Source organism: Hyperolius riggenbachi, chromosome 5, assembly GCF_040937935.1.
Source record: "Hyperolius riggenbachi isolate aHypRig1 chromosome 5, aHypRig1.pri, whole genome shotgun sequence".
NCBI lineage: Eukaryota > Metazoa > Chordata > Amphibia > Anura > Hyperoliidae > Hyperolius > Hyperolius riggenbachi.
The window spans coordinates 450,371,608-450,395,454 of record NC_090650.1 but is presented as its reverse complement, the minus strand read 5'-3'; the positions used below and the strand labels follow the sequence as shown (position 1 = coordinate 450,395,454).

Sequence of the window (23,847 nt, the reverse complement as noted above, 5' to 3'; positions counted from 1 at the left end):
TATTCATGCGGGAATGATGCGGTAAAAAGGTCGCATGAAAAAGTGTTTAAAAAAAAAAAAGTATAAGTCCAGCAAGCACAGCCCTTAAGCCTCCAGACTTCATTAAAGTCAATGGGATGCGGAATATATCACCTACTACTTGTAGGTGATAAAAAATCGATAATTAAGGACGAAATGATGCGCCTGAACAGTTTTGAGAATTGATCTTTTATTGCGGAAAATACCGACTTTTGAATCCCGCACTTTTACCGCATGCAGAAAAAACATGCGGAACATTTTGAGAATTCCAACTTGATGGTATTTTGGGTGCAAAATTCCCGCATGTACTTTACAGCATGCGGGAAGTCTTTGAGATTAGAGCCCAATGTGGGGAGTGTAAGAGGTGTGGGAGCGGAGATATTTATTATTTTACCAACAGCAGCATCATTAACTTCACACTGAGCATGCGTGCTACTCAATGTGGAAGGGAGCCCCGGAACCAGCATGCGTGCTACTCAATGTGGAAGGGAGCCCCGGAACCAGCATGCGCGCTACTCAATGTGGAAGGGAGCCCCGGAACCAGCATGCGTGCTACTCAATGTGGAAGGGAGCCCCGGAACCAGCATGCGTGCTACTCAGTGTGGAAGGGAGTTTCCGGTGTTGTGTCTGATGACGCTGCCTGTGGATTAGCGCTGCCCCGCATGCGCAGTAGGAGACTGCGGCCACATTTCCTATAGAATGAAGCTGCTGGAGGTAAAATACAAAATATCTCCGCCCCCACACCTCTTACACTCCCCACATTGTCAGGGTAGGGAGAGGACCCCCCGAACGACCTCTATGCCAAATTGCAGCCCCCGAGCCCCACTGATTCCCGATATAGGTTTCTCTAATCTATCTCCTGAACCGGCGGGGCTCGGGGGCTGCAATTTGGCATAGAGGTCGTTCGGGGGGTCCTCTCCCTACCCTGACAATGTGGGGGGTGTAAGAGGTGAGGGGGCGGAGATATTTTGTATTTTACCTCCAGCAGCATCATTATCTTCACACTGCGCATGTGTGCTACTCAATGTGGGAGGAGCTTCCGGGCAGCGCAATCAGACATTACACCGGTGTAATGTCAGCCAACCGGAAGTGCGGTGACGGCTGGAGGAGGAGGCGGTGCCGCAGACCCGGAAGTAGAGTGAGTGGAGGACCCGGAAGTGCGGTGACGGCTGGAGGAGGAGGCGGGGCCGAACACCCGGAAGTAGAAGGAGTGGAGGACCCGGAAGTGCGGTGACGGCTGGAGGAGGAGGCGGGGCCGAACACCCGGAAGTAGAGCGACCCGGAAGTGCGGTGATGGCGGCCGGGGGTCTCTCTCAGGGGCTCCGCACGGTGCTGCTGTCAGTCTCGGCGTGGAGGGAGGGGCCCGGGAGCTCGCGGGAGTCTGTGCAGCTCAGTGTGACGTCAGAGAGTGCCGGGGACTTCCGCCTGCTGCTCCGCTGCCCGGCCCGAGGCTCCCCACAGCAGGTGAGTGCAGAGCGGACACGTGACCCCTCCCTCCCCCCAGCTGCTGTCACCCCTGCCAGGCATACACCCCCCCCCCCAGCTCACTGACAGGGGGTCACCATGGCAACACCTCCCCCCCCCCCAATATAACCAGATACCACAATGTGGCCATAACCCCCCCCCCCCCCGATTGCTGCCCTGTGCTGTTTATAACCTGAGCCCAATCATGGCAGCTGGACTCAGCTGTATATGACCTCCTTCCCCCTATTATGCTACTTTTACCTCATTGCTGCATTCTGCTCTGTATGGCCTCCTGCCCCCAGTCATGTCACTCCACCATTCCTGGATGTAGCTGTGTGTGGCCTCCTGCCCCCAGTCATGTCACTCCTCCACCATTCCTGGATGTAGCTGTGTATGGCCTCCTGCCCCCAGTCATGTCACTCCACCATTCCTGGATGTAGCTGTGTGTGGCCTCCTGCCCCCAGTCATGTCACTCCTCCATCATTCCTGGATGTAGCTGTGTATGGCCTCCTGCCCCCAGTCATGTCACTCCTCCATCATTCCTGGATGTAGCTGTGTGTGGCCTCCTGTCCCCAGTCATGTCACTCCACCATTCCTGGATGTAGCTGTGTATGGCCTCCTGCCCCCAGTCATGTCACTCCTCCATCATTCCTGGATGTAGCTGTGTGTGGCCTCCTGCCCCCAGTCATGTCACTCCTCCATCATTCCTGGATGTAGCTGTGTGTGGCCTCCTGTCCCCAGTCATGTCACTCCTCCATCATTCCTGGATGTAGCTGTGTGTGGCCTCCTGCCCCCAGTCATGTCACTCCACCATTCCTGGATGTAGCTGTGTGTGGCCTCCTGCCCCCAGTCATGTCACTCCTCCACCATTCCTGGATGTAGCTGTGTATGGCCTCCTGCCCCCAGTCATGTCACTCCACCATTCCTGGATGTAGCTGTGTGTGGCCTCCTGCCCCCAGTCATGTCACTCCTCCATCATTCCTGGATGTAGCTGTGTATGGCCTCCTGCCCCCAGTCATGTCACTCCTCCATCATTCCTGGATGTAGCTGTGTGTGGCCTCCTGTCCCCAGTCATGTCACTCCACCATTCCTGGATGTAGCTGTGTATGGCCTCCTGCCCCCAGTCATGTCACTCCTCCATCATTCCTGGATGTAGCTGTGTGTGGCCTCCTGTCCCCAGTCATGTCACTCCTCCATCATTCCTGGATGTAGCTGTGTGGCCTCCTGCCCCCAGTCATGTCACTCCTCCATCATTCCTGGATGTAGCTGTGTATGGCCTCCTGCCCCCAGTCATGTCACTCCTCCATCATTCCTGGATGTAGCTGTGTGTGGCCTCCTGTCCCCAGTCATGTCACTCCTCCATCATTCCTGGATGTAGCTGTGTGTGGCCTCCTGCCCCCAGTCATGTCACTCCTCCATCATTCCTGGATGTAGCTGTGTGTGGCCTCCTGTCCCCAGTCATGTCACTCCATCATTCCTGGATGTAGCTGTGTGTGGCCTCCTGCCCCCAGTCATGTCACTCCTCCATCATTCCTGGATGTAGCTGTGTGTGGCCTCCTGCCCCCAGTCATGTCACTCCTCCATCATTCCTGGATGTAGCTGTGTGTGGCCTCCTGTCCCCAGTCATGTCACTCCATCATTCCTGGATGTAGCTGTGTGTGGCCTCTTGCCCCCAGTCATGTCACTCCTCCATCATTCCTGGATGTAGCTGTGTGTGGCCTCCTGCCCCCAGTCATGTCACTCCTCCATCATTCCTGGATGTAGCTGTGTGTGGCCTCCTGTCCCCAGTCATGTCACTCCATCATTCCTGGATGTAGCTGTGTGTGGCCTCCTGCCCCCAGTCATGTCACTCCTCCATCATTCCTGGATGTAGCTGTGTGTGGCCTCCTGCCCCCAGTCATGTCACTCCTCCATCATTCCTGGATGTAGCTGTGTGTGGCCTCCTGTCCCCAGTCATGTCACTCCATCATTCCTGGATGTAGCTGTGTGTGGCCTCCTGCCCCCAGTCATGTCACTCCTCCATCATTCCTGGATGTAGCTGTGTGTGGCCTCCTGCCCCCAGTCATGTCACTCCTCCATCATTCCTGGATGTAGCTGTGTGTGGCCTCCTGTCCCCAGTCATGTCACTCCATCATTCCTGGATGTAGCTGTGTGTGGCCTCCTGCCCCCAGTCATGTCACTCCTCCATCATTCCTGGATGTAGCTGTGTGTGGCCTCCTGCCCCCAGTCATGTCACTCCTCCATCATTCCTGGATGTAGCTGTGTGTGGCCTCCTGTCCCCAGTCATGTCACTCCATCATTCCTGGATGTAGCTGTGTGTGGCCTCCTGCCCCCAGTCATGTCACTCCTCCATCATTCCTGGATGTAGCTGTGTGTGGCCTCCTGCCCCCAGTCATGTCACTCCTCCATCATTCCTGGATGTAGCTGTGTGTGGCCTCCTGTCCCCAGTCATGTCACTCCTCCATCATTCCTGGATGTAGCTGTGTGTGGCCTCCTGTCCCCAGTCATGTCACTCCTCCATCATTCCTGGATGTAGCTGTGTGTGGCCTCCTGCCCCCAGTCATGTCACTCCTCCATCATTCCTGGATGTAGCTGTGTGTGGCCTCCTGCCCCCAGTCATGTCACTCCTCCATCATTCCTGGATGTAGCTGTGTGTGGCCTCCTGTCCCCAGTCATGTCACTCCATCATTCCTGGATGTAGCTGTGTGTGGCCTCCTGCCCCCAGTCATGTCACTCCTCCATCATTCCTGGATGTAGCTGTGTGTGGCCTCCTGTCCCCAGTCATGTCACTCCTCCATCATTCCTGGATGTAGCTGTGTGTGGCCTCCTGCCCCCAGTCATGTCACTCCTCCATCATTCCTGGATGTAGCTGTGTGTGGCCTCCTGCCCCCAGTCATGTCACTCCTCCATCATTCCTGGATGTAGCTGTGTATGGCCTCCTGCCCCCAGTCATGTCACTCCTCCATCATTCCTGGATGTAGCTGTGTGTGGCCTCCTGCCCCCAGTCATGTCACTCCTCCATCATTCCTGGGTGTAGCTGTGTATTGCCTCCTGCCCCCAGTCATGTCACTCCTCCATCATTCCTTGATGTAGCTGTGTGTGGCCTCCTGCCCCCAGTCATGTCACTCCTCCATCATTCCTGGATGTAGCTGTGTATGGCCTCCTGCCCCCAGTCATGTCACTCCTCCATCATTGCTGCATTCTGCTCTGTATGGCCTCCTGCCCCCAGTCATGTCACTCCTCCATCATTCCTGGATGTAGCTGTGTGGCCTCCTGCCCCCAGTCATGTCACTCCTCCATCATTCCTGGATGTAGCTGTGTGTGGCCTCCTGCCCCCAGTCATGTCACTCCTCCATCATTCCTGGATGTAGCTGTGTATGGCCTCCTGCCCCCAGTCATGTCACTCCTCCATCATTCCTGGATGTAGCTGTGTGTGGCCTCCTGCCCCCAGTCATGTCACTCCTCCATCATTCCTGGGTGTAGCTGTGTATTGCCTCCTGCCCCCAGTCATGTCACTCCTCCATCATTCCTTGATGTAGCTGTGTGTGGCCTCCTGCCCCCAGTCATGTCACTCCTCCATCATTCCTGGATGTAGCTGTGTATGGCCTCCTGCCCCCAGTCATGTCACTCCTCCATCATTGCTGCATTCTGCTCTGTATGGCCTCCTGCCCCCAGTCATGTCACTCCTCCATCATTGCTGCATTCTGCTCTGTATGGCCTCCTGCCCCCAGTCATGTCACTCCTCCATCATTGCTGCATTCTGCTCTGTATGGCCTCCTGCCCCCAGTCATGTCACTCCTCCATCATTCCTGGATGTAGCTGTGTGTGGCCTCCTGCCCCCAGTCATGTCACTCCTCCATCATTCCTGGATGTAGCTGTGTGTGGCCTCCTGCCCCCAGTCATGTCACTCCTCCATAATTCCTGGATGTAGCTGTGTGTGGCCTCCTGCCCCCAGTCATGTCACTCCTCCATCATTGCTGCATTCTGCTCTGTATGGCCTCCTGCCCCTAGTCATGTCACTCCTCCATCATTGCTGCATTCTGCTCTGTATGGCCTCCTGCCCCCAGTCATGTCACTCCTCCATCATTGCTGCATTCTGCTCTGTATGGCCTCCTGCCCCCAGTCATGTCACTCCACCATTCCTGGATGTAGCTGTGTGTGGCCTCCTGCCCCCAGTCATGTCACTCCTCCACCATTCCTGGATGTAGCTGTGTATGGCCTCCTGCCCCCAGTCATGTCACTCCACCATTCCTGGATGTAGCTGTGTGTGGCCTCCTGCCCCCAGTCATGTCACTCCTCCATCATTCCTGGATGTAGCTGTGTATGGCCTCCTGCCCCCAGTCATGTCACTCCTCCATCATTCCTGGATGTAGCTGTGTGTGGCCTCCTGTCCCCAGTCATGTCACTCCACCATTCCTGGATGTAGCTGTGTATGGCCTCCTGCCCCCAGTCATGTCACTCCTCCATCATTCCTGGATGTAGCTGTGTGTGGCCTCCTGTCCCCAGTCATGTCACTCCTCCATCATTCCTGGATGTAGCTGTGTGGCCTCCTGCCCCCAGTCATGTCACTCCTCCATCATTCCTGGATGTAGCTGTGTATGGCCTCCTGCCCCCAGTCATGTCACTCCTCCATCATTCCTGGATGTAGCTGTGTGTGGCCTCCTGTCCCCAGTCATGTCACTCCTCCATCATTCCTGGATGTAGCTGTGTGTGGCCTCCTGCCCCCAGTCATGTCACTCCTCCATCATTCCTGGATGTAGCTGTGTGTGGCCTCCTGTCCCCAGTCATGTCACTCCATCATTCCTGGATGTAGCTGTGTGTGGCCTCCTGCCCCCAGTCATGTCACTCCTCCATCATTCCTGGATGTAGCTGTGTGTGGCCTCCTGCCCCCAGTCATGTCACTCCTCCATCATTCCTGGATGTAGCTGTGTGTGGCCTCCTGTCCCCAGTCATGTCACTCCATCATTCCTGGATGTAGCTGTGTGTGGCCTCCTGCCCCCAGTCATGTCACTCCTCCATCATTCCTGGATGTAGCTGTGTGTGGCCTCCTGCCCCCAGTCATGTCACTCCTCCATCATTCCTGGATGTAGCTGTGTGTGGCCTCCTGTCCCCAGTCATGTCACTCCATCATTCCTGGATGTAGCTGTGTGTGGCCTCCTGCCCCCAGTCATGTCACTCCTCCATCATTCCTGGATGTAGCTGTGTGTGGCCTCCTGCCCCCAGTCATGTCACTCCTCCATCATTCCTGGATGTAGCTGTGTGTGGCCTCCTGTCCCCAGTCATGTCACTCCATCATTCCTGGATGTAGCTGTGTGTGGCCTCCTGCCCCCAGTCATGTCACTCCTCCATCATTCCTGGATGTAGCTGTGTGTGGCCTCCTGCCCCCAGTCATGTCACTCCTCCATCATTCCTGGATGTAGCTGTGTGTGGCCTCCTGTCCCCAGTCATGTCACTCCATCATTCCTGGATGTAGCTGTGTGTGGCCTCCTGCCCCCAGTCATGTCACTCCTCCATCATTCCTGGATGTAGCTGTGTGTGGCCTCCTGCCCCCAGTCATGTCACTCCTCCATCATTCCTGGATGTAGCTGTGTGTGGCCTCCTGTCCCCAGTCATGTCACTCCATCATTCCTGGATGTAGCTGTGTGTGGCCTCCTGCCCCCAGTCATGTCACTCCTCCATCATTCCTGGATGTAGCTGTGTGTGGCCTCCTGCCCCCAGTCATGTCACTCCTCCATCATTCCTGGATGTAGCTGTGTGTGGCCTCCTGTCCCCAGTCATGTCACTCCTCCATCATTCCTGGATGTAGCTGTGTGTGGCCTCCTGTCCCCAGTCATGTCACTCCTCCATCATTCCTGGATGTAGCTGTGTGTGGCCTCCTGCCCCCAGTCATGTCACTCCTCCATCATTCCTGGATGTAGCTGTGTGTGGCCTCCTGCCCCCAGTCATGTCACTCCTCCATCATTCCTGGATGTAGCTGTGTGTGGCCTCCTGTCCCCAGTCATGTCACTCCATCATTCCTGGATGTAGCTGTGTGTGGCCTCCTGCCCCCAGTCATGTCACTCCTCCATCATTCCTGGATGTAGCTGTGTGTGGCCTCCTGTCCCCAGTCATGTCACTCCTCCATCATTCCTGGATGTAGCTGTGTGTGGCCTCCTGCCCCCAGTCATGTCACTCCTCCATCATTCCTGGATGTAGCTGTGTGTGGCCTCCTGCCCCCAGTCATGTCACTCCTCCATCATTCCTGGATGTAGCTGTGTATGGCCTCCTGCCCCCAGTCATGTCACTCCTCCATCATTCCTGGATGTAGCTGTGTGTGGCCTCCTGCCCCCAGTCATGTCACTCCTCCATCATTCCTGGGTGTAGCTGTGTATTGCCTCCTGCCCCCAGTCATGTCACTCCTCCATCATTCCTTGATGTAGCTGTGTGTGGCCTCCTGCCCCCAGTCATGTCACTCCTCCATCATTCCTGGATGTAGCTGTGTATGGCCTCCTGCCCCCAGTCATGTCACTCCTCCATCATTGCTGCATTCTGCTCTGTATGGCCTCCTGCCCCCAGTCATGTCACTCCTCCATCATTCCTGGATGTAGCTGTGTGGCCTCCTGCCCCCAGTCATGTCACTCCTCCATCATTCCTGGATGTAGCTGTGTGTGGCCTCCTGCCCCCAGTCATGTCACTCCTCCATCATTCCTGGATGTAGCTGTGTATGGCCTCCTGCCCCCAGTCATGTCACTCCTCCATCATTCCTGGATGTAGCTGTGTGTGGCCTCCTGCCCCCAGTCATGTCACTCCTCCATCATTCCTGGGTGTAGCTGTGTATTGCCTCCTGCCCCCAGTCATGTCACTCCTCCATCATTCCTTGATGTAGCTGTGTGTGGCCTCCTGCCCCCAGTCATGTCACTCCTCCATCATTCCTGGATGTAGCTGTGTATGGCCTCCTGCCCCCAGTCATGTCACTCCTCCATCATTGCTGCATTCTGCTCTGTATGGCCTCCTGCCCCCAGTCATGTCACTCCTCCATCATTGCTGCATTCTGCTCTGTATGGCCTCCTGCCCCCAGTCATGTCACTCCTCCATCATTGCTGCATTCTGCTCTGTATGGCCTCCTGCCCCCAGTCATGTCACTCCTCCATCATTCCTGGATGTAGCTGTGTGTGGCCTCCTGCCCCCAGTCATGTCACTCCTCCATCATTCCTGGATGTAGCTGTGTGTGGCCTCCTGCCCCCAGTCATGTCACTCCTCCATAATTCCTGGATGTAGCTGTGTGTGGCCTCCTGCCCCCAGTCATGTCACTCCTCCATCATTGCTGCATTCTGCTCTGTATGGCCTCCTGCCCCTAGTCATGTCACTCCTCCATCATTGCTGCATTCTGCTCTGTATGGCCTCCTGCCCCCAGTCATGTCACTCCTCCATCATTGCTGCATTCTGCTCTGTATGGCCTCCTGCCCCCAGTCATGTCACTCCTCCATCATTGCTGCATTCTGCTCTGTATGGCCTCCTGCCCCCAGTCATGTCACTCCTCCATCATTCCTGGATGTAGCTGTGTGTGGCCTCCTGCCCCCAGTCATGTCACTCCTCCATCATTCCTGGATGTAGCTGTGTGTGGCCTCCTGCCCCCAGTCATGTCACTCCTCCATCATTCCTGGATGTAGCTGTGTGTGGCCTCCTGCCCCCAGTCATGTCACTCCTCCATCATTCCTGGATGTAGCTGTGTATGGCCTCCTGCCCCCAGTCATGTCGCTCCTCCATCATTGCTGCATTCTGCTCTGTATGGCCTCCTGCCCCCAGTCATGTCACTCCTCCATCATTGCTGCATTCTGCTCTGTATGGCCTCCTGCCCCCAGTCATGTCACTCCTCCATCATTGCTGCATTCTGCTCTGTATGGCCTCCTGCCCCCAGTCATGTCACTCCTCCATCATTGCTGCATTCTGCTCTGTATGGCCTCCTGCCCCCAGTCATGTCACCCCTCCATCATTGCTGCATTCTGCTCTGTATGGCCTCCTGCCCCCAGTCATGTCACTCCTCCATCATTGCTGCATTCTGCTCTGTATGGCCTCCTGCCCCCAGTCATGTCACTCCTCCATCATTGCTGCATTCTGCTCTGTATGGCCTCCTGCCCCCAGTCATGTCACTCCTCCATCATTCCTGGATGTAGCTGTGTGTGGCCTCCTGCCCCCAGTCATGTCACTCCTCCATCATTCCTGGATGTAGCTGTGTGTGGCCTCCTGTCCCCAGTCATGTCACTCCTCCATCATTCCTGGATGTAGCTGTGTGTGGCCTCCTGCCCCCAGTCATGTCACTCCTCCATCATTCCTGGATGTAGCTGTGTGGCCTCCTGCCCCCAGTCATGTCACTCCTCCATCATTCCTGGATGTAGCTGTGTGTGGCCTCCTGCCCCCAGTCATGTCACTCCTCCATCATTCCTGGATGTAGCTGTGTGTGGCCTCCTGTCCCCAGTCATGTCACTCCTCCATCATTCCTGGATGTAGCTGTGTGGCCTCCTGCCCCCAGTCATGTCACTCCTCCATCATTCCTGGATGTAGCTGTGTGGCCTCCTGCCCCCAGTCATGTCACTACTCCATCATTCCTGGATGTAGCTGTGTGTGGCCTCCTGTCCCCAGTCATGTCACTCCTCCATCATTCTTGGATGTAGCTGTGTGTGGCCTCCTGCCCCCAGTCATGTAACTCCTCCATCATTCCTGGATGTAGCTGTGTGTGGCCTCCTGCCCCCAGTCATGTCACTCCTCCATCATTCCTGGATGTAGCTGTGTGTGGCCTCCTGCCCCCAGTCATGTCACTCCTCCATCATTCCTGGATGTAGCTGTGTGTGGCCTCCTGCCCCCAGTCATGTCACTCCTCCATCATTCTTGGATGTAGCTGTGTGACCTCCTGCCCCCAGTCATGTCACTCCTCCATCATTCCTGGATGTAGCTGTGTGTGGCCTCCTGCCCCCAGTCATGTCACTCCTCCATCATTCCTGGATGTAGCTGTGTGTGGCCTCCTGCCCCCAGTCATGCCACTCCTCCATCATTCCTGGATGTAGCTGTGTGTGGCCTCCTGCCCCCAGTCATGTCACTCCTCCATCATTCCTGGATGTAGCTGTGTGTGGCCTCCTGCCCCCAGTCATGTCACTCCTCCATCATTCCTGGATGTAGCTGTGTGGCCTCCTGCCCCCAGTCATGTCACTCCTCCATCATTCCTGGATGTAGCTGTGTGGCCTCCTGCCCCCAGTCATGTCACTACTCCATCATTCCTGGATGTAGCTGTGTGTGGCCTCCTGTCCCCAGTCATGTCACTCCTCCATCATTCTTGGATGTAGCTGTGTGTGGCCTCCTGCCCCAAGTCATGTAACTCCTCCATCATTCCTGGATGTAGCTGTGTGTGGCCTCCTGCCCCCAGTCATGTCACTCCTCCATCATTCCTGGATGTAGCTGTGTGTGGCCTCCTGCCCCCAGTCATGTCACTCCTCCATCATTCCTGGATGTAGCTGTGTGTGGCCTCCTGCCCCCAGTCATGTCACTCCTCCATCATTCTTGGATGTAGCTGTGTGACCTCCTGCCCCCAGTCATGTCACTCCTCCATCATTCCTGGATGTAGCTGTGTGTGGCCTCCTGCCCCCAGTCATGTCACTCCTCCATCATTCCTGGATGTAGCTGTGTGTGGCCTCCTGCCCCCAGTCATGCCACTCCTCCATCATTCCTGGATGTAGCTGTGTGTGGCCTCCTGCCCCCAGTCATGTCACTCCTCCATCATTCCTGGATGTAGCTGTGTGTGGCCTCCTGCCCCCAGTCATGTCACTCCTCCATCATTCCTGGATGTAGCTGTGTGTGGCCTCCTGCCCCCAGTCATGTCACTCCTCCATCATTCCTGGGTGTAGCTGTGTGTGGCCTCCTGCCCCCAGTCATGTCACTCCTCCATCATTCCTGGATGTAGCTGTGTGGCCTCCTGCCCCCAGTCATGTCACTCCTCCATCATTCCTGGATGTAGCTGTGTGGCCTCCTGCCCCCAGTCATGTCACTCCTCCATCATTCCTGGATGTAGCTGTGTGGCCTCCTGCCCCCAGTCATGTCACTCCTCCATCATTCCTGGATGTAGCTGTGTGGCCTCCTGCCCCCAGTCATGTCACTCCTCCATCATTCCTGGATGTAGCTGTGTATGGCCTCCTGCCCCCAGTCATGTCACTCCACCATTCCTGGATGTAGCTGTGTGTGGCCTCCTGCCCCCAGTCATGTCACTCCTCCATCATTCCTGGATGTAGCTGTGTATGGCCTCCTGCCCCCAGTCATGTCACTCCTCCATCATTCCTGGATGTAGCTGTGTGTGGCCTCCTGTCCCCAGTCATGTCACTCCACCATTCCTGGATGTAGCTGTGTATGGCCTCCTGCCCCCAGTCATGTCACTCCTCCATCATTCCTGGATGTAGCTGTGTGTGGCCTCCTGTCCCCAGTCATGTCACTCCTCCATCATTCCTGGATGTAGCTGTGTGGCCTCCTGCCCCCAGTCATGTCACTCCTCCATCATTCCTGGATGTAGCTGTGTATGGCCTCCTGCCCCCAGTCATGTCACTCCTCCATCATTCCTGGATGTAGCTGTGTGTGGCCTCCTGTCCCCAGTCATGTCACTCCTCCATCATTCCTGGATGTAGCTGTGTGTGGCCTCCTGCCCCCAGTCATGTCACTCCTCCATCATTCCTGGATGTAGCTGTGTGTGGCCTCCTGTCCCCAGTCATGTCACTCCATCATTCCTGGATGTAGCTGTGTGTGGCCTCCTGCCCCCAGTCATGTCACTCCTCCATCATTCCTGGATGTAGCTGTGTGTGGCCTCCTGCCCCCAGTCATGTCACTCCTCCATCATTCCTGGATGTAGCTGTGTGTGGCCTCCTGTCCCCAGTCATGTCACTCCATCATTCCTGGATGTAGCTGTGTGTGGCCTCCTGCCCCCAGTCATGTCACTCCTCCATCATTCCTGGATGTAGCTGTGTGTGGCCTCCTGCCCCCAGTCATGTCACTCCTCCATCATTCCTGGATGTAGCTGTGTGTGGCCTCCTGTCCCCAGTCATGTCACTCCATCATTCCTGGATGTAGCTGTGTGTGGCCTCCTGCCCCCAGTCATGTCACTCCTCCATCATTCCTGGATGTAGCTGTGTGTGGCCTCCTGCCCCCAGTCATGTCACTCCTCCATCATTCCTGGATGTAGCTGTGTGTGGCCTCCTGTCCCCAGTCATGTCACTCCATCATTCCTGGATGTAGCTGTGTGTGGCCTCCTGCCCCCAGTCATGTCACTCCTCCATCATTCCTGGATGTAGCTGTGTGTGGCCTCCTGCCCCCAGTCATGTCACTCCTCCATCATTCCTGGATGTAGCTGTGTGTGGCCTCCTGTCCCCAGTCATGTCACTCCATCATTCCTGGATGTAGCTGTGTGTGGCCTCCTGCCCCCAGTCATGTCACTCCTCCATCATTCCTGGATGTAGCTGTGTGTGGCCTCCTGCCCCCAGTCATGTCACTCCTCCATCATTCCTGGATGTAGCTGTGTGTGGCCTCCTGTCCCCAGTCATGTCACTCCTCCATCATTCCTGGATGTAGCTGTGTGTGGCCTCCTGTCCCCAGTCATGTCACTCCTCCATCATTCCTGGATGTAGCTGTGTGTGGCCTCCTGCCCCCAGTCATGTCACTCCTCCATCATTCCTGGATGTAGCTGTGTGTGGCCTCCTGCCCCCAGTCATGTCACTCCTCCATCATTCCTGGATGTAGCTGTGTGTGGCCTCCTGTCCCCAGTCATGTCACTCCATCATTCCTGGATGTAGCTGTGTGTGGCCTCCTGCCCCCAGTCATGTCACTCCTCCATCATTCCTGGATGTAGCTGTGTGTGGCCTCCTGTCCCCAGTCATGTCACTCCTCCATCATTCCTGGATGTAGCTGTGTGTGGCCTCCTGCCCCCAGTCATGTCACTCCTCCATCATTCCTGGATGTAGCTGTGTGTGGCCTCCTGCCCCCAGTCATGTCACTCCTCCATCATTCCTGGATGTAGCTGTGTATGGCCTCCTGCCCCCAGTCATGTCACTCCTCCATCATTCCTGGATGTAGCTGTGTGTGGCCTCCTGCCCCCAGTCATGTCACTCCTCCATCATTCCTGGGTGTAGCTGTGTATTGCCTCCTGCCCCCAGTCATGTCACTCCTCCATCATTCCTTGATGTAGCTGTGTGTGGCCTCCTGCCCCCAGTCATGTCACTCCTCCATCATTCCTGGATGTAGCTGTGTATGGCCTCCTGCCCCCAGTCATGTCACTCCTCCATCATTGCTGCATTCTGCTCTGTATGGCCTCCTGCCCCCAGTCATGTCACTCCTCCATCATTCCTGGATGTAGCTGTGTGGCCTCCTGCCCCCAGTCATGTCACTCCTCCATCATTCCTGGATGTAGCTGTGTGTGGCCTCCTGCCCCCAGTCATGTCACTCCTCCATCATTCCTGGATGTAGCTGTGTATGGCCTCCTGCCCCCAGTCATGTCACTCCTCCATCATTCCTGGATGTAGCTGTGTGTGGCCTCCTGCCCCCAGTCATGTCACTCCTCCATCATTCCTGGGTGTAGCTGTGTATTGCCTCCTGCCCCCAGTCATGTCACTCCTCCATCATTCCTTGATGTAGCTGTGTGTGGCCTCCTGCCCCCAGTCATGTCACTCCTCCATCATTCCTGGATGTAGCTGTGTATGGCCTCCTGCCCCCAGTCATGTCACTCCTCCATCATTGCTGCATTCTGCTCTGTATGGCCTCCTGCCCCCAGTCATGTCACTCCTCCATCATTGCTGCATTCTGCTCTGTATGGCCTCCTGCCCCCAGTCATGTCACTCCTCCATCATTGCTGCATTCTGCTCTGTATGGCCTCCTGCCCCCAGTCATGTCACTCCTCCATCATTCCTGGATGTAGCTGTGTGTGGCCTCCTGCCCCCAGTCATGTCACTCCTCCATCATTCCTGGATGTAGCTGTGTGTGGCCTCCTGCCCCCAGTCATGTCACTCCTCCATAATTCCTGGATGTAGCTGTGTGTGGCCTCCTGCCCCCAGTCATGTCACTCCTCCATCATTGCTGCATTCTGCTCTGTATGGCCTCCTGCCCCTAGTCATGTCACTCCTCCATCATTGCTGCATTCTGCTCTGTATGGCCTCCTGCCCCCAGTCATGTCACTCCTCCATCATTGCTGCATTCTGCTCTGTATGGCCTCCTGCCCCCAGTCATGTCACTCCTCCATCATTGCTGCATTCTGCTCTGTATGGCCTCCTGCCCCCAGTCATGTCACTCCTCCATCATTCCTGGATGTAGCTGTGTGTGGCCTCCTGCCCCCAGTCATGTCACTCCTCCATCATTCCTGGATGTAGCTGTGTGTGGCCTCCTGCCCCCAGTCATGTCACTCCTCCATCATTCCTGGATGTAGCTGTGTGTGGCCTCCTGCCCCCAGTCATGTCACTCCTCCATCATTCCTGGATGTAGCTGTGTATGGCCTCCTGCCCCCAGTCATGTCGCTCCTCCATCATTGCTGCATTCTGCTCTGTATGGCCTCCTGCCCCCAGTCATGTCACTCCTCCATCATTGCTGCATTCTGCTCTGTATGGCCTCCTGCCCCCAGTCATGTCACTCCTCCATCATTGCTGCATTCTGCTCTGTATGGCCTCCTGCCCCCAGTCATGTCACTCCTCCATCATTGCTGCATTCTGCTCTGTATGGCCTCCTGCCCCCAGTCATGTCACCCCTCCATCATTGCTGCATTCTGCTCTGTATGGCCTCCTGCCCCCAGTCATGTCACTCCTCCATCATTGCTGCATTCTGCTCTGTATGGCCTCCTGCCCCCAGTCATGTCACTCCTCCATCATTGCTGCATTCTGCTCTGTATGGCCTCCTGCCCCCAGTCATGTCACTCCTCCATCATTCCTGGATGTAGCTGTGTGTGGCCTCCTGCCCCCAGTCATGTCACTCCTCCATCATTCCTGGATGTAGCTGTGTGTGGCCTCCTGTCCCCAGTCATGTCACTCCTCCATCATTCCTGGATGTAGCTGTGTGTGGCCTCCTGCCCCCAGTCATGTCACTCCTCCATCATTCCTGGATGTAGCTGTGTGGCCTCCTGCCCCCAGTCATGTCACTCCTCCATCATTCCTGGATGTAGCTGTGTGTGGCCTCCTGCCCCCAGTCATGTCACTCCTCCATCATTCCTGGATGTAGCTGTGTGTGGCCTCCTGTCCCCAGTCATGTCACTCCTCCATCATTCCTGGATGTAGCTGTGTGGCCTCCTGCCCCCAGTCATGTCACTCCTCCATCATTCCTGGATGTAGCTGTGTGGCCTCCTGCCCCCAGTCATGTCACTACTCCATCATTCCTGGATGTAGCTGTGTGTGGCCTCCTGTCCCCAGTCATGTCACTCCTCCATCATTCTTGGATGTAGCTGTGTGTGGCCTCCTGCCCCCAGTCATGTAACTCCTCCATCATTCCTGGATGTAGCTGTGTGTGGCCTCCTGCCCCCAGTCATGTCACTCCTCCATCATTCCTGGATGTAGCTGTGTGTGGCCTCCTGCCCCCAGTCATGTCACTCCTCCATCATTCCTGGATGTAGCTGTGTGTGGCCTCCTGCCCCCAGTCATGTCACTCCTCCATCATTCTTGGATGTAGCTGTGTGACCTCCTGCCCCCAGTCATGTCACTCCTCCATCATTCCTGGATGTAGCTGTGTGTGGCCTCCTGCCCCCAGTCATGTCACTCCTCCATCATTCCTGGATGTAGCTGTGTGTGGCCTCCTGCCCCCAGTCATGCCACTCCTCCATCATTCCTGGATGTAGCTGTGTGTGGCCTCCTGCCCCCAGTCATGTCACTCCTCCATCATTCCTGGATGTAGCTGTGTGTGGCCTCCTGCCCCCAGTCATGTCACTCCTCCATCATTCCTGGATGTAGCTGTGTGGCCTCCTGCCCCCAGTCATGTCACTCCTCCATCATTCCTGGATGTAGCTGTGTGGCCTCCTGCCCCCAGTCATGTCACTACTCCATCATTCCTGGATGTAGCTGTGTGTGGCCTCCTGTCCCCAGTCATGTCACTCCTCCATCATTCTTGGATGTAGCTGTGTGTGGCCTCCTGCCCCAAGTCATGTAACTCCTCCATCATTCCTGGATGTAGCTGTGTGTGGCCTCCTGCCCCCAGTCATGTCACTCCTCCATCATTCCTGGATGTAGCTGTGTGTGGCCTCCTGCCCCCAGTCATGTCACTCCTCCATCATTCCTGGATGTAGCTGTGTGTGGCCTCCTGCCCCCAGTCATGTCACTCCTCCATCATTCTTGGATGTAGCTGTGTGACCTCCTGCCCCCAGTCATGTCACTCCTCCATCATTCCTGGATGTAGCTGTGTGTGGCCTCCTGCCCCCAGTCATGTCACTCCTCCATCATTCCTGGATGTAGCTGTGTGTGGCCTCCTGCCCCCAGTCATGCCACTCCTCCATCATTCCTGGATGTAGCTGTGTGTGGCCTCCTGCCCCCAGTCATGTCACTCCTCCATCATTCCTGGATGTAGCTGTGTGTGGCCTCCTGCCCCCAGTCATGTCACTCCTCCATCATTCCTGGATGTAGCTGTGTGTGGCCTCCTGCCCCCAGTCATGTCACTCCTCCATCATTCCTGGGTGTAGCTGTGTGTGGCCTCCTGCCCCCAGTCATGTCACTCCTCCATCATTCCTGGATGTAGCTGTGTGGCCTCCTGCCCCCAGTCATGTCACTCCTCCATCATTCCTGGATGTAGCTGTGTGGCCTCCTGCCCCCAGTCATGTCACTCCTCCATCATTCCTGGATGTAGCTGTGTGGCCTCCTGCCCCCAGTCATGTCACTCCTCCATCATTCCTGGATGTAGCTGTGTGGCCTCCTGCCCCCAGTCATGTCACTCCTCCATCATTCCTGGATGTAGCTGTGTGTGGCCTCCTGCCCCCAGTCATGTCACTCCTCCATCATTCCTGGGTGTAGCTGTGTGTGACCTCCTGCCCCCAGTCATGTCACTCCTCCATCATTCCTGGATGTAGCTGTGTGTGGCCTCCTGCCCCCAGTCATGTCACTCCTCCATCATTCCTGGGTGTAGCTGTGTGTGACCTCCTGCCCCCAGTCATGTCACTCCTCCATCATTCCTGGATGTAGCTGTGTGTGGCCTCCTGCCCCCAGTCATGTCACTCCTCCATCATTCCTGGATGTAGCTGTGTGTGGCCTCCTGCCCCCAGTCATGTCACTCCTCCATCATTCCTGGATGTAGCTGTGTGTGGCCTCCTGCCCCCAGTCATGTCACTCCTCCATCATTCCTGGATGTAGCTGTGTGTGGCCTCCTGCCCCCAGTCATGTCACTCCTCCATCATTCCTGGATGTAGCTGTGTGTGGCCTCCTGCCCCCAGTCATGTCACTCCTCCATCATTCCTGGGTGTAGCTGTGTGACCTCCTGCCCCCAGTCATGTCACTCCTCCATCATTCCTGGATGTAGCTGTGTGTGGCCTCCTGCCCCCAGTCATGTCACTCCTCCATCATTCCTGGATGTAGCTGTGTGTGGCCTCCTGTCCCCAGTCATGTCACTCCTCCATCATTCCTGGATGTAGCTGTGTGTGGCCTCCTGTCCCCAGTCATGTCACTCCTCCATCATTCCTGGATGTAGCTGTGTGTGGCCTCCTGTCCCCAGTCATGTCACTCCTCCATCATTCCTGGATGTAGCTGTGTGTGGCCTCCTGCCCCCAGTCATGCCACTCCTCCATCATTCCTGGATGTGGCTGTGTATGGCCTCCTGTCCCCAGTCATGTCACTCCTCCATCATTCCTGGATGTAGCTGTGTATGGCCTCCTGCCCCCAGTCATGTCACTCCTCCATCATTCCTGGATGTGGCTGTGTATGGCCTCCTGTCCCCAGTCATGTCACTCCTCCATCATTCCTGGATGTAGCTGTGTGTGGCCTCCTGCCCCCAGTCATGTCACTCCTCCATCATTCCTGGATGTAGCTGTGTGTGGCCTCCTGGCCCCAGTCATGTCACTCCTCCATCATTCCTGGATGTAGCTGTGTGTGGCCTCCTGCCCCCAGTCATGTCACTCCTCCATTATTCCTGGATGTAGCTGTGTGGCCTCCTGCCCCCAGTCATGTCACTCCTCCATCATTCCTGGATGTAGCTGTGTATGGCCTCCTGCCCCCAGTCATGTCACTCCTCCATCATTCCTGGATGTAGCTGTGTGTGGCCTCCTGCCCCCAGTCATGTCACTCCTCCATCATTCCTGGATGTAGCGGTATGTGGCCTCCTGCCCCCAGTCATGTCACTCCTCCATCATTCCTGGATGTAGCTGTGTGTGGCCTCCTGCCCCCAGTCATGTCACTCCTCCATCATTCCTGGATGTAGCTGTGTGTGGCCTCCTGCCCCCAGTCATGTCACTCCATCATTCCTGGATGTAGCTGTGTGTGGCCTCCTGCCCCCAGTCATGTCACTCCTCCATCATTCCTGGATGTAGCTGTGTGTGGCCTCCTGCCCCCAGTCATGTCACTCCTCCATCATTCCTGGATGTAGCTGTGTGTGGCCTCCTGCCCCCAGTCATGTCACTCCTCCATCATTCCTGGATGTAGCTGTGTGTGGCCTCCTGCCCCCAGTCATGTCACTCCTCCATCATTCCTGGATGTAGCTGTGTGGCCTCCTGCCCCCAGTCATGTCACTCCTCCATCATTCCTGGCTGGCCTCATAAGTAATCATTGGTAATCTCCTGCTTCTCTTGTAGGTTGTTGGGGACTTCCGGCTTAGCGACGTCTCTTACGATCAGATAGACCTCAGGAGTCACCGGCTGACTGTACCTGATGAGCAGGGCACCTCTGTGATCTTTAGCTTTGATGATGAGCGGGAGGCACAGAAGTGGTGGACAGTAGTCAGCAGCTCCCTCAGGGAGGCCCGGAAAGGTAAGTCACATTACACTCCTTACATAGGATAAGGCACCATAGTGTCGCTGGCTGAGAGGGAGTTTCTCTGTTACACTACTGAACTATGTCTTCCATGCTCAGAAATGTATACAAGTGGGTGGGAGAGAAGCTGCGGGAATGGATGGCTGCATTGTTGTGTAACCAGTGCTGAATTATATCAGGCGGTCATTGCCACAGCTGCTGTGTTGTGTAGTCAGTGCTGAGTTACATCAGGCAGTCATTGCCACAACTGCTGTGTTGTGTGGCCAGTGCTGAGTTATATCAGGCGGTCATTGCCACAGCTGCTGTGTTGTGTAGCCAGTGATGCGTTACATCAGGCAGTCATTGCCACAGCTGCTGAGTTGTGTAGTCAGTGATGAGTTACATCGGGCAGTCATTGCCACAGCTGCATTGTTGTGTAACCAGTGCTGAATTATATCAGGCGGTCATTGCCACAGCTGCTGTGTTGTGTGGCCAGTGATGAGTTACATCGGGCAGTCATTGCCACAGCTGCTGTGTTGTGTAGCCAGTGATGCGTTACATCAGGCAGTCATTGCCACATCTGCTATGTTGTGTAGTCAGTGATGAGTTACACCAGGCAGTCATTGCACATCTGCTGTGTTGTGTAGCCAGTGATGCGTTACATCAGGCAGTCATTGCCACATCTGCTATGTTGTGTAGTCAGTGCTGAGTTACATCAGGCAGTCATTGCCGCAGCTACTGTGTTGTGTAGTCAGTGATGAGTTACATCAGGCAGTCATTGCTACAGCTGCTGTGTTGTGTAGCCAGTGATGAGTTACATCAGGCAGTCATTGCCACAGCTGCTGTGTTGTGTGGCCAGTGATGAGTTACATCGGGCAGTCATTGCCACAGCTGCTGAGTTGTGTGGCCAGTGATGAGTTACATCGGGCAGTCATTGCCACAGCTGCTGTGTTGTGTAGCCAGTGATGAGTTACATCAGGCAGTCATTGCCACAGCTGCTGAGTTGTGTAGCCAGTGATGAGTTCCATCAGGCAGTCATTGCCACAGCTGCTGTGTTGTGTAGCCAGTGATGAGTTACATCAGGCAGTCATTGCCACATCTACTGTGTTGTGTAGTCAGTGATGAGTTACATCGGGCAGTCATTGCCGCAGCTGCTGTGTTGTGTAGCCAGTGATGAGTTACATCAGGCAGTCATTGCCACATCTACTGTGTTGTGTAGTCAGTGATGAGTTACATCAGGCAGTCATTGCCGCAGCTACTGTGTTGTGTAGCCAGTGATGAGTTACATCAGGCAGTCATTGCCACATTTGTTGTGCTGTGTGGCCAGTGCTGAGTTCATCAGGCAGTCATTGCCACAGCTGCTGTGTTGTGTGGCCAGTGGTGAGTTACATCAGGCAGTCATTGCCACATCTACTGTGTTGTGTAGTCAGTGATGAGTTACATCGGGCAGTCATTGCCGCAGCTGCTGTGTTGTGTAGCCAGTGATGGGTTACATCAGGCAGTCATTGCCACAGCTGCTGTGCTGTGTGGCCAGTGATGAGTTACATCAGGCAGTCACTGCCACAGCTGCTGTGTTGTGTGGCCAGTGCTGAGTTACATCAGGCAGTCATTGCCACAGCTGCTGTGTTGTGTAGTCAGTGGTGAGTTACATCAGGCAGTCATTGCCACAGCTGCTGTGCTGTGTGGCCAGTGATGAGTTACATCAGGCAGTCACTGCCACAGCTGCTGTGTTGTGTGGCCAGTGCTGAGTTACATCAGGCAGTCATTGCCACAGCTGCTGTGTTGTGTAGTCAGTGGTGATTTACATCAGGCAGTCATTGCCACATCTACTGTGTTGTGTAGTCAGTGATGAGTTACATCGGGCAGTCATTGCCACAGCTGCTGTGTTGTGTAGCCAGTGATGGGTTACATCAGGCAGTCATTGCCACAGCTGCTGTGTTGTGTGGCCGGTGATGAGTTACATCAGGCAGTCATTGCCACATCTGCTGTGTTGTGAGGCCAGTGATGAGTTACATCAGGCAGTCATTGCCACAGCTGCTGTGTTGTGTAGCCAGTGATGGGTTACATCAGGCAGTCATTGCCACATTTGTTGTGCTGTGTGGCCAGTGCTGAGTTACATCAGGCAGTCATTGCCACAGCTGCTGTGTTGTGTAGCCAGTGATGGGTTACATCAGGCAGTCATTGCCGCAGCTGCTGAGTTGTGTGGCCAGTGATGAGTTCCATCAGCCAGTCATTGCCACAGCTGCTGAGTTGTGTGGCCAGTGATGAGTTGCATCAGGCAGTCATTGCCACAGCTGCTGTGTTGTGTAGCAGTGATGAGTTACATCAGGCAGTCATTGCCACATCTACTGTGTTGTGTAGTCAGTGATGAGTTACATCAGGCAGTCATTGCCGCAGCTACTGTGTTGTGTAGCCAGTGATGAGTTACATCAGGCAGTCATTGCCACATTTGTTGTGCTGTGTGGCCAGTGCTGAGTTACATCAGGCAGTCATTGCCACAGCTGCTGTGTTGTGTAGCCAGTGATGAGTTACATCAGGCAGTCATTGCCACAGCTGCTGAGTTGTGTGGCCAGTGATGAGTTACATCAGGCAGTCATTGCCACAGCTGCTGAGTTGTGTGGCCAGTGATGAGTTGCATCAGGCAGTCATTGCCACAGCTGCTGTGTTGTGTAGCCAGTGATGAGTTACATCAGGCAGTCATTGCCGCAGCTACTGTGTTGTGTAGCCAGTGGTGAGTTACATCAGGCAGTCATTGCCACATTTGTTGTGCTGTGTGGCCAGTGCTGAGTTACATCAGGCAGTCATTGCCACAGCTGCTGTGTTGTGTGGCCAGTGGTGAGTTACATCGGGCAGTCATTGCCACATCTACTGTGTTGTGTAGTCAGTGATGAGTTACATCGGGCAGTCATTGCCACAGCTGCTGTGTTGTGTAGCCAGTGATGAGTTACATCAGGCAGTCATTGCCACAGCTGCTGTGTTGTGTAGCCAGTGATGGGTTACATCAGGCAGTCATTGCCACAGCTGCTGTGCTGTGTGGCCAGTGATGAGTTACATCAGGCAGTCACTGCCACAGCTGCTGTGTTGTGTGGCCAGTGCTGAGTTACATCAGGCAGTCATTGCCACAGCTGCTGTGTTGTGTAGTCAGTGGTGATTTACATCAGGCAGTCATTGCCACATCTACTGTGTTGTGTAGTCAGTGATGAGTTACATCGGGCAGTCATTGCCACAGCTGCTGTGTTGTGTAGCCAGTGATGGGTTACATCAGGCAGTCATTGCCACAGCTGCTGTGTTGTGTGGCCAGTGCTGAGTTACACCAGGCAGTCATTGCCACAGCTGCTGTGTTGTGTGGCCAGTGATGAGTTACATCAGGTGGTCATTGCCACAGCTGCTGTGTTGTGTGGCCAGTGCTGAGTTACATCAGGCAGTCATTGCCAAAGCTGCTGAGTTGTGTGGCCAGTGATGAGTTACATCAGTCATTGCCACAGCTGCTGTGTTGTGTGGCCAGTGATGAGTTACATCAGAAAGTCATTGCCACAGTTGCTGTGTTGTGTGGCCAGTGATGAGTTACATCAGGCAGTCATTGCCACAGCTGCTGTGTTGCGTAGCCAGTGATGAGTTACATCAGGCAGTCATTGCCACATCTGCTGTGCTGTGTGGCCAGTGATGAGTTACATCAGGCAGTCATTGCCACAGCTGCTGTGTTGTGTGGCCAGTGATGAGTTACATCAGGCAGTCATTGCCGCAGCTGCTTTGTTGTGTAGTCAGTGATGAGTTACATCAGACAGTCATTGCCACATCTGCTGTGTTGTGTAGCAAGTGATGAGTTACATCAGGCAGTCATTGCCACATCTGCTGTGTTGTGTGGCCAGTGCTGAGTTACATCAGGCAGTCATTGCCACATCTGCTGTGTTGCGTAGCCAGTGATGAGTTACATCAGGCAGTCATTGCCACATCTGCTGTGCTGTGTGGCCAGTGATGAGTTACATCAGGCAGTCATTGCCGCAGCTGCTTTGTTGTGTAGTCAGTGATGAGTTACATCAGACAGTCATTGCCACATCTGCTGTGTTGTGTAGCAAGTGATGAGTTACATCAGGCAGTCATTGCCACATCTGCTGTGTTGTGTGGCCAGTGCTGAGTTACATCAGGCAGTCATTGCCACATCTGCTGTGTTGTGTAGGAAGGGATGAGTTCCATCAGCCAGTCATTGCCACAGCTGCTGAGTTGTGTGGCCAGTGATGAGTTGCATCAGGCAGTCATTGCCACAGCTGCTGTGTTGTGTAGCAGTGATGAGTTACATCAGGCAGTCATTGCCACATCTACTGTGTTGTGTAGTCAGTGATGAGTTACATCAGGCAGTCATTGCCGCAGCTACTGTGTTGTGTAGCCAGTGATGAGTTACATCAGGCAGTCATTGCCACATTTGTTGTGCTGTGTGGCCAGTGCTGAGTTACATCAGGCAGTCATT

General features: G+C 55.1%; 1 protein-coding gene across 1 annotated transcript in view; it reads left to right on the top strand.

Annotated features, from left to right (window-relative positions):
• The first annotated feature begins 1,182 nt into the window (after positions 1 to 1,182).
• The window catches only part of LOC137519289 (ranBP-type and C3HC4-type zinc finger-containing protein 1-like), a 238,698-nt gene continuing 216,033 nt past the window's right edge, over positions 1,183 to 23,847 (top strand). Inside the window, exons 1-2 of the mRNA XM_068238232.1 lie at positions 1,183 to 1,482; positions 19,226 to 19,400. Coding sequence (XP_068094333.1) covers positions 1,312 to 1,482; positions 19,226 to 19,400 — 346 coding nt within the window. The 5' untranslated portion in view covers positions 1,183 to 1,311. The remainder of the gene's footprint in view (positions 1,483 to 19,225; positions 19,401 to 23,847) is intronic.